Source organism: Loxodonta africana, chromosome 9, assembly GCF_030014295.1.
Source record: "Loxodonta africana isolate mLoxAfr1 chromosome 9, mLoxAfr1.hap2, whole genome shotgun sequence".
In the NCBI taxonomy this organism is placed as follows: domain Eukaryota; kingdom Metazoa; phylum Chordata; class Mammalia; order Proboscidea; family Elephantidae; genus Loxodonta; species Loxodonta africana.
This window is the reverse complement of record NC_087350.1, coordinates 53,108,242-53,119,589: the sequence shown is the minus strand read 5'-3', so window position 1 is coordinate 53,119,589 and position 11,348 is coordinate 53,108,242. Positions and strand designations below refer to the sequence as shown.

The following is an 11,348-nucleotide window of genomic DNA, read 5'->3' as shown; positions in this document are numbered from 1 at the left end:
GAGATGTGTACAGGTGCCAAGCTGACAAGGGGTGGACTGTGATAGTTAATGTTATATGTCAATTTGGCTAGGCCATGATTCTTAGTATTATGTAATTATCCTCCATTTTGTGATCTGTTGTAATATCTCCCATTTTGTGATATAATGTAGTCACTTCCATGATGTGATCAGCCAATCAGCTGTAAAGGGAGTTTCCCAGGGGTGTGGCCTGGATCTGTTTTTAGCTCATCATCATCTGACCTACAGTTCTTGGAACATGAGCAAACAACTTGTCATCTGACCTGCTGACTTTGGGATTCACCAGCTCCACAGCCCTGTGAGTCAGCAGCCTGCTGTTTGACCTGCTGATTCTTGGTTCTCAGCCCCTACAATCACATATGCTAGTGGAAGCCTCCAGCTGATGCCTGCCCCAAAGTCCATGAGTTTTTCACTAGTTTTCCTTCCCTAGAGAAATCAGCCTAAGATAGATATGTACTGCTACTCCTTTCTTTACAAATGCGTAATTGAGGCACAAAATAGTTAAATTATTGTCTAAGATTACACAGTAAGTATGCCAAAGCTGGGGCTGCAACTCATGGTTTCTGGATGCAGAGTTCATACTTTAGCTCTCTACCACCTTCAGCAAAGCCTTTTAGCATTTTCCCTTGGGCTTCTGAACTCTGTTTTCATTCTGACCTCTTTAGATGAATAATTTTTGAGAGACCAGTTGCACAAAAGACCTACTTACTCCTACTGTTTCAGTGTAATTATTAATACTTCCCCCTTTATCTCTCAGAAGTGAGACAATAATTTATATAGCCACCTTAGTTATAAAAGTATTTTCAGGTCAGCACCTCAACTCCACATCCCAGGATAATTGAATATACCTTTTATGTGTTCCCACTGTTTACCCTTTGAATCCTTCTCTTCATTTCATTACTCTTATTTGTTTACACTCTATTTCCCTCTCCTTTTTTGTAAACTCTTTCAGGATACATAGCCTAAGCATTGATCACAATTCCTGGCACATAGATCATCTTTATCAGGTATGCATTAAATAAATTTAAGAAATAAGTGAAAATCTCGCTGCTGCTAGAACGGTGATTAAATGCCATAGTGATAATTCCAAATTATCAGGAAGAGACAAATGCATCTCCTGCTGACTACTGTACATGGTTATCTCAAAGGTTTCATGATCTGTGTCACTTTGGGTAGTCCCTGTACACCCACAAACACATCAACTTCCAATTTGACTTTTGAGTCTCTGAGGTTTAATCACAGGAATTGTCTGTCATTCTGGCTTGAGCCTCGGTCATTTTCTCAGAGGCCTTGACGTGTCATACCACCCTTGAACATTCCCCTTTGGGGCCAGATTAAAATTAGGTTATTTTCCCATCCAAGGTTTCATCTGTCCTTCAACACATTTCCAATCCCTTTTCACTCATGCTGTTGACATCCCTTCAGTTCTTGCACTGAAGCCTGGCTGATGTAAATGCATCAACAATATAATCAATGGCTGATAATCAGAGTCCCATAAACTTGCTGCTGTTGAGTCGATTCCAACTCATAGTGAACCTATAGGACAGAGTAGAACCACCCTATACAGTTTCCAAGGACAGGCTGGTAGATTTGAACTGCTGATCCTTTTGGTCAGCAGCTGACCTTTTTGGTTAGCTGCAGTAGCTCTTAACCACTGTGCCACCAGGGCTCCAATAATCAGAATCAGGTGGGGTTAATTTAATAGGCTTTGGAAGCAAATGAGTATGGTTGTGGGATTTTTTTTCTTTGTGTAACTGGTGATGCTAAACAGCACAGGTACACTCTGTACCCTTCCTCAGCTAGGATATTTGCAGAGATAAAGCTGTTACCTAGAGTAACAGAACCTACACATCTGTAAGAAATGGGAGAAAAGTGAGCACCCTCCAGTGCCGCATTCCTTGATGGTAGGGAAGGGGGCAGAAGATCATGCCATCTTTAAATAAACATTGCTTTTCTACTTGAACAGAGCATTCTGAGGTGAGTATCACCCAAGAGCAGTGTTTTTCATACTGTAATGTGGCATAAATCAGCTGGAGAATCTTGTTAAATGGCAGGTTCTGATTCAGTTGAACTAGGATGTAGGAGGGGGACTGATATTGTACATTTCTAACAAGCTCCCAGGCAACGCCGATGCTGCTTGTACATGGACCAAACTTTGAACAGTCAGGTTCTCAAGAGAGTGTGGAGTGTGGTACAGTAAAACCCCTCAGATGCTAACTGAAAGGTTGGAGGTTCAAGCCCACTCAGAGGTGCCTTGGAAGAAAAATCCTGGCTATCTACTTCCAAAAAATCAGCTACTGAAAATCCGATAGAGCACAGTTCTCCTCTGACGTACATGGGGTCGCCATGAGTCAGAACTGATTTGACTGCGTTACTTTTTTGGTATTGTTTAGGTACAGCTTACAGAAATATAATAGCATTAGTGGGGTCATCTGAGCCACAGAAAGACATCTTTGAAAAGGAACCTGAAGAGAGTCTGAAATTTGCCAAAATCACAGAGCCTGGGACTGAGGGTTGTTCAGAGAGAACACACAGAGGTAAACAACCCAGAGATTCAGAGGTAAAAGCAAGAAATTTTGTGGCTCGACTAACAGTGGAAAAAGGCTTGTGGAAGAGGCTTTCAGCTACTCCCATTATCTATTATTTTCTTCTTCTTCTTCATTAATAATAGGATTCTCAAAGTTTTAACTGGGAACATCTGGAGACTCTGTTTCCCATCTTTTATTGTAGCAAGATATGGTTATATGACACATCACTTGCCTACATTCTCTGAAAAACTCACTGAAGTGTCTCTGTAGCAGCTAACAACAACAAAAACACAAGCATGGTCTCCACTTCCTCACTTGATATTTTATCCTAAAATGATTCTAACTGGAAATTTGTGACCCAAGAATTTACATAACTGTTCTTATCAAAGCTTCCAATAACCTACGGTTTGCCAAATCCAATAGTTAATACTCTGTTCTCATTGACCTCTCAACTGCAGTTGTGAGAATGACTACTCCTCAATCCTGGAAGCACGCACTACCTTTTCTAGGATTCTGACGTGTCAAACTTAACCTGCTTTTTTTCCTACCAATGGCCACTTCTCAGTTTCCTTTGCTACCTCCTCTATCAGGCCTCTAAATTTTGGAGTGTTCACCCATCTTAGAAAGACATTACATGATACACCATCACCAAAATGTTCAAAATATGCAAGTCATACTGATTTGTAAGCATTTTTTAGTAGTCATCTGAGCCCCAGATAATATAGCCAAAAGATGAGAGGTTTAATTTTGGTAATTAAAAAAAATATCTTTCCAGTTCCAATGTTCTGAGATTCTAGGTGGCCAACAGGGATCTGAACTGTTTATTTATCAACACACTTTTCCCAAATCCATGCAAGAGAGAGACAAGACGAAGATTGTCCGTGGGAATGTGAGTCATATCAGTGATTAGTTATATAACCCACCTATCCGAGACATTTTCAGGTTACATGTTAACTCCTTGGACTCAAGAGATCTGCTGCCATTTCCTGTTTGCCTGTGAGCCAGGTTGGAAGTTTCCCGAGATGCAGAGTTTCTTGCCAAGCCTCCACAGAGCACCCTTAACCTCCTGGTTCCTTAGGCTGTAGATGAGTGGGTTTAGCATAGGGGTAACCACTGTGTAGAAAATGGCGACGTAGTGGTCCTGGTCCAGATCATAGCCAGAGGATGGCCGGAGGTACATTCGGATCACAGAGCCATACAGGAGCAGCACAACCAGGATATGAGAGCTACAGGTGGACAAGGCTTTGCGCAAGGCAGCAACAGAGTGCATGCGGGCTATAGCAACACCAATGTGGGCATAGGAGCCCAAAATGAAGAAGAAAGGGCTGACCACCACAGCTACACCCTCCGTGAAGATTAGCATTTCATTGACCACTGGTCGGGTGCAGGAGAGCTGCAGTAGGGGCGTGATATCACAGAAGAAGTGGGTGACCTGGTTGCCACAAAAGGTTAAGCGGCTGACCAGCATACTGTAAAGGAGGCTGTCGAGGTTGACAACCACCCATGAGGTCAAGGTTATGCGCAGACAGAGGTGGCGGCTAACAATGGTAGAGTATCTTAAAGGATTGTAGATGGCAACATAGCGGTCATAGGCCATGGCAGCCAACAGGTGACCTTCCATGCTGCCCACAGTCATAAAGAAAAACAACTGAACCATGCAGCGATTAAAGGAGATGGTTCGATCCACAGACAGTGTGTGCACCAGCATCTGGGGCACAGTGATGGTTGTCAGAAATATGTCGACAAAGGAAAGCTGGCTGAGAAGGAAATACATGGGTGTCTGAAGCTTGGTGTCTAAGTGGGCAGCAATTACCACAAGAGCATTGCCAACAACTGCTACCAGGTACATGGCAAGAACAATCCCAAAAATGACTGGTTGCATCTCTGGCCAATTGGACAGGCCTGATAAGATGAATTCAGTCACTTCTGTCCTGTTTATCATGGCCATAAGACACAATTCACATCACCTGTCAGAAGAATGTTGGGATCAAATAATGCTGCAATTTACTCTAGGGATAGTTTATGGGAAACGTCTTTTTTTTTTTGTATGTATATTGCTAGTTTCCAAAAAAAAATTTTTTTGATGTCTCTCACTTGCCATTATCTTTCTACCCATCCACCCTCCCACTCCTTCATTTATTCCAGGCTCATTTATTCACACTTTAAAATAAAAAAAAAAGCAGTTGCCATTCAGTTGACTCTGACTTACGGCAACCCCATGCATGTCAAAGAAGAACTGTGCTCCGTAGGGTTTGCAATGGCTGATTTTTCAGAAGTAGATCACAGGTTTTTCTTCCTAGGTGCCTCTGGATGGATTCAAACCTCCAACCTTTCCATTAGCAACCAAGCACACATTAACCATTTGCACCACCCAGGGACTCCCCTCAGCACTTACAATTTCTCGATTTAAAAGACACAGTTAAATATCTTCTGGCTTTGTCTGTTATGGTTCTCATCCTCATTTCTTACACATATTCAAGTAACTACCTCAGAATAGAGTCATAGGAAATAAACTTTCTGAGTCTTTGCATCTGTAAGTATTTTCATTTTGCAATCAGACTTGATTGCTAAAGGCATTATTCCTTTGTTTCCTATCATCTAATATTGCTGATAAGAAGTCTGATGCCAGTCTGATTCTTTTCCTTTTTTAAGTATTACTCTTTCTGGCAAGCTTTTAGGATATTTATTCCTGATATCCCAAAATCGTACAGAGATGTTGCAAAATATAGTTCCTTTTTAATTCTGTGATAAACTTTGTAGATCCTTTCTACTAAGGGTCTAGTAAGATGCATGCCCATCTTGGGCTCTGAATAATTTTCTTCTATTATTTCTTTGATTACGTACTCCCTCAACTTCCTCTCTTCCATTTGTTCTGGAAGAGCTACTAATGGGATATTAAGTTAATTGAATATTAAGTTAATTATGTTAACTTTCTGGAAGAGCTATTCATCAAATAATAAATTTCTAACTAGTAGGTACTCCTACTATTAGGGTATTAGACCTGTTTTATTCTTTAGCTAAGTCTCTGTTTTTTTTTCTTATGTGTGCTATCTTTTTGTCTGTCTAGGTCCTGGGATATTTGTGATTTGTCACTGACATTTATTTTATTCTTGCAGTCATAGGGTTAATTTCTCTCAACTTTTTCTTGTTTTGTTTGTTCCTTTATCATAGTGTCCTTGTCTTATTTTGTGGATACAATTCTCTGAGAATACATGTTTTTATATTACCTTTTCTTCCTTGAATGTTTGAAATTTCTTCTGGAGCCAGTTATTCATTTTTTTTTTTTAATATTGACTTTTTTCTTTTATGTTTGGTTTGTCAGGTTTGGTAACTTGGGGTTGCTTGTTCTAAGTAGCATATGTCAATTCTTCTGTTGTTGTATTTGTATATATTTTTCTCCTCTATTCCCTCCCAGGAACAGAACAATTGACTATACGATCATATGAGGATTTTACCTTTATACTATTTCTCCCAAATAAAAACAGGGTTTATTCTGGGATATTAATTCCATGGGATCACCATGAGTTGGAATCAATAACAACAACAGTAATTCTTTCTCTTTTACAGAAGAGATACCAGCTCTCACTGGAGGATAAAATGCTAGGCTTTCATGATCTAGTATTGGCAATAGGTGAAGATGGAGACATCTTTGTGGAATGGCTGACTTAGTCGTACTGTAGGCAGACTTTATCATTTCCATTAGCTTCTTTGGAAACCCTGGTTAGTTTCTTTATATTCTGTACCCATTCTGTATTCTCCCTCTCACTCTCCTTGGTACAGGCTTCCTTTGGTTTGAGTGCCCCTGCCAGGGAGATAAACAATGTCCTCCATTGCAATCCTCTCCTGGGTACTCTAAAGGATCATTTTTCTGTTTCTCTTTCTCCTAGAAATTCACTGAAATATGACATATGCTGATTATTTTCCCTTAATGTTATGGGATTTTTCCTTTATTATTATTTTGCTGAAATATCTAAAGGAAACGAAGAGCAAATGCATATGATAATTTTGATAACTTCAACCAAAAGCCAAATAGTTAGGCATGACTCTGGTTTCTAAAATGTCTATTTCCACTATAGGAGTTCACCTACAAAAAGGATTAGATACTTGAGTCCACTTGTCAGGGACATTTCCCTCGAATAGCGCTGAAATCATTCAAAATTGATTGCCTTTTGCCTCTACTGGATATCATGTCAGACATTCACATTGCCTTTCATCACGAAGATATTCAATTCATTAGACTCCATTTTTCTTTTGCATCTGTCGCATTATCCTAAGCCACATCATAATCCCTTTAGCTGGAGTTTGGTTTTCCAAAATCTTTTCAGTCATACATGTTCAGACTATCATTAATTAGTGGACCACATGTATAAATATTTAATATCCACTATTACGTATTGTTTCTCATATAACATTCAACCTAATATAACACGAAAACTGCCCCTAACAAGAAATAAACAAGGTGATTTCAGAGCACAAAAGAGTGAGGATGGGTTATCAAACATTTGAAAGAATAGTGTACTTGTAGCTGCTGTCAAATCGGCCCCTGACTCTTGGCAACCCCATGCACAATGGAACAAAATGCTGCCCAGTTCTGCACCATCTCATGATCGGTAGTGGATCCAGTCATCAGGATCCATAGGATTTTCATTGGCTGATTTTCAGAAGTAGATGGCCAGGCTTTTCTTTACAGAATAGTGTACTAAACCAAACCAAAACCAAACTCATTGCCATCGAGTTGATTCCAGCTCATAGAGACCCTACAGAACAGAGTAGAACTGCCTCTTAGGGTTTTCAAGGAGCTGCTGATGGATTTGAACTGCCAACCTTTTGATTAGCAGCCAAGCTCTTAACAACTGTGCTACCATGGCTCACTCATGATTAATGAAATGTCACTTAATAAACATGGTATCATCTTACCCATCAATTTTGATTTTTTCATTGTTATTTCCAACAATTATGTTAATGTAGGTATTAACCCATAGAGATGAAGTGCAACTTTGCATTATCTTTCAGGAAAGCAATTTGGCTAGTTGGATAAAGAACCTTAAGAAAATTCACAACCTTTGACAAAGGAATTAGTATTGGGGGAATTTGTCCTAAGGAAATAATCAGAGATGATCACAGAATCATTGTACAAGAATATTCATCTCGGGATATCTCCAAATTGAATAACTTTATATCTGATGATAGAGAACAAGTTAAATAATTCTAGTACATTCACATAATGAAAACTAGGTAGCCATTAAGAATAATGTTTTGTACCTAAGAGAATGACAAAACTACTCATAACAACAAAAAGACAAACAACTCAATTAAAAAATGGGCAAAGGACTTGAATAGATAGATATTTCACCAAAGAAGATGTACAGATAGCCAATAAGCACATAAAAAAAAATGCTGGACATCATTAGTCATTATGGAAATGCAAATCAAAACCACAATGAGATAACACTTCACCCCCACTGTGAAGACTACGATCAGAAAAATGGAAAACAACAAATGTTGGCAAGAATATGGAGAAATTGCGACCTTCATCCATGGTTGGTGGTATTTTAAAAATTGTACAGCCACTGCGGAAAACAGTTTGGCAGTTCCTCAAAAAGTTAAACATAGAATTCTCATATGACCCAGAAACTCCACTCCTAGGTATATACCCAGAAGAACTGAAAGAAGGAACTCAAATAGATACTTCTACACCAGAGTTCATTGCAGTACTATTCACAATAACCCAAAGGTGTAAACAACCTACATGTCCATTCCCAGGTGAATGGATAAACAAAATTTGTTATATCCATACAATGGGATATTATTCAGTCATCAAGAGAAATGAGGTTCTGATACACTCCACAACATGAATTAACCTTAAAAACATTATGCTGAGTGAAATAACCCAGACACAAAAGGACAAATATTGTATGATGCCACTTATTTGAAATATCTTAAGTAGGCAAATGCATGTAAACCAAGGTTTATTAGTGGGAAGAGGAAAAGAGAAGTTATTGCTTAAAGGCACTGATTTTTTGTTAAGGGTGATGAAAGTTTTTGCAAATGAATGGTAGTAATGGTTGCACAACATGGAATACTTATGGGTTAATATCTAGAATGTATAAAGAACTCCCACAACAAAAAGACAAAAACCAAATCAAAAAATGGATAAAGGACTTGAATAGATATTTCATCAAAGAAGAAATACAAATGGCTAAAAAGCACATGAAAAGATGATGAACATCATAAATCATTAGCAAAATTCAAATTAAAACTACAACAAGATATTACTTCACACCCATTAAGATGGTTATGATTAGAAAAAAAGGGGAAAAGAACAGGTGTTGGCATGGATGTGGAGAAATTGGAACCCTTATCCATTGCTAGATGGGTTGAAAAATGGTACAGTCTCTGTGGAAAAAAGTATGGGATTCCTCAAAAAGTTAAACACAGAATTACCATATGATCCAGCAATTCTACTTCTAGGTATACACCTAAAGAATTGAAAGCAGAAACAAAAACAGATACATGTACACAAATGTTCATTGCAGCACTTTTCACAATAGCCAAAAGATGAAAACAACCTAAATGTTCATCAACAGATGAATGGATAAACAAAATATGGTACATATATGCAATGAACTATACTAAGCCGTAAAGAGCAACGAAGTCTTGATACATGCTAAAACATAGATGAACCTTAAAAACATCTTGCTGAGTGAAATAAGTCAATCACAAAAAACAAATATTATTTAATTCCACTTACGTGAAATATCTAGGATAGGCAAATGTATACAGACCTAAGTTTATTAGTGGTTACCAGTGGCAAGTAGGAAGGAGGGGGAAAGGGGGACTCATTGCTTAGGAGACACTGAGCTTCTGTTAAGGGTGATGGAAAAAATTTGGAAACAGATAATAGTGATGATTGCATAACATGATGAACACAACATCCCTAAATTATACATGTGAAGAATGTTGAAATGGCAAATGTTTTATTTCATATGTATTTACCACAATGAAGAAAATGTAATGTGATAAATAAGCAAGTCCCAGAACCCAGTGCCATCGTAGATGGGCAGAAATAAACAAAAATATTAAATGGCAATTTTCTTATCTGTACTCGGTTCAAGGAAAAGGACTAGTGCTAGGTTATTATGGTTTGATCCTTCCTAGCTTTTCCAGAAGACACAAATTATACCTTAATCAATGAGTATACCAAGCATTAAGACAGTTATTATTGTGGGGATGCCAGAATAGTAAACTACCCCCAGAAAAGAATCAAACTCTGTTTTCAAGACAGCTGTCTTGGTGCTTTCTTTACTCCAAAGACTATACATAAACCCTGAGCTTAAAAGAGGAAGAAAACTTACATTTTTCCAAGGTCAGTTCTTTTGTCTGTTCTTCTTCCCATGTCTTTCTCTGTGTTACTGGATATGGCTCAAACTCTATGCTCTTGCGATTTTATTACCTATTTGAGGCAGTGATGACACAGCGATGTCTGCATGGAGGTATAGATGAAGGTGAAAGAGAAGAATAGGTTTGAAGCAAGAGAAATGAAATAAGTCCCTTTATGGGGAAAGGGTGGGAGAAAAAGGTCTTTAAGAAAGAAATGTGGCAGACAGTGTTGATTTATCTAAGATGAGAATAAGAATTTAATAACATAGAGAGTCTATTTCCTTCCAAATGAAACAAAACTGTAAATTTAAATTAATTACATGAAATAATAGTAATAAGCTGTGGTAGTGTTTTTGTTGGCTGACCTTTCCAAGGATTCTTCTCTGTCTTATTTATTTTCCAAATCTCAGCATTGCTTCCCTCAGAGCCAGAGCTCTGTGGATCATGTCCAGGGAAATTTGAGGGATCAATGATGCTGATTCTAGGGCAAGAGTCGAGAGAAGACTAGTTCTTTTTAGGGGCGATGTGAAGATACACACATAGACCTCATTTGAACAACTTAAGCAAAACTGAAATATGGTGGAAGAAGAAAGAGAATCCTTGGAAAGGGACAGAAAAACATCACCAGTGTCTCAGTTACTATCTGGTGTTTCAGGGACATCTGGAGTCAGGAAGAAGGGAGAGAAGAGAACTAGAATGTGAAATCCCCACACCTGGTCTTACTTGACTTTCCTCTTTGATTAAAGAACCAATTTTGTGGGTCTTCACTCATATCAATAACTACATGTTAGGAATATGCTGTATTTAATGCTTTTTTGATCTAAATTCTATTTTTAGTCTACTCCCTCTCAAGTTGATGACTCACAGTGGCTGATTCTAATATATGTAAATCAGAACTTCCTTTTCTGTTTCTACACCAGATACTCCAAACTTTCATAAAATATATTAGGTCCTCTGTCACACATTTCTAACATCTTGGAACTATGAAATAACTCTCCATACTCTCCATGGTTGCCTTATTCTACTTTCTATAGTCTTCTTGGTACTGATATCACATTTTCTACAAGAGTATTATATTTATTATTTTATAATCCCTTTCCATTTACTATTAGGACAGATGGTGCCCTTACTCTCACCTTCCCTCTGTATCTAACATCGTACATCCAAGTTAGCAAAACTGAACAGAGCTGTGCTCCCTCTTCCTCACATGCTCACAGAATTAGGGATCCTTTTTTTGTCATCTTTCCAAAAATATTTTCTATAGGGAAGCTCATCCCAATAAGCAGCCTTACTTATGTGCACTCACTCTGGGACTCTACTAACCCCAGGAGACTACAATTGTGTCCACAAGAAGTATAATTAGACTTGGGCTGAGCCCCTCCAGTTTCTCTTATTATCTGGGACTGTGGCTTAGGAACTTTT

General features: G+C 38.4%; 1 protein-coding gene across 1 annotated transcript; it reads right to left on the bottom strand.

Moving 5' to 3' along the window:
- Positions 1 to 3,510: 3,510 nt before the first annotated feature.
- Positions 3,511 to 6,300, bottom strand: LOC100665494 (olfactory receptor 1f45-like). Its single transcript, XM_003407462.3, has one exon. It carries the CDS (start codon positions 4,492 to 4,494, stop codon positions 3,511 to 3,513), a length of 984 nt encoding a protein of 327 aa, XP_003407510.2. The 5' UTR covers positions 4,495 to 6,300.
- Between the last annotated feature and the right edge of the window lie 5,048 nt (positions 6,301 to 11,348).

Excerpts from the sequence above, each read along its gene's own strand:
- LOC100665494 (XM_003407462.3), bottom strand. The coding sequence starts at position 4,494 with ATGGCCATGATAAACAGGACAGAAGTGACTGAATTCATCTTATCAGGC.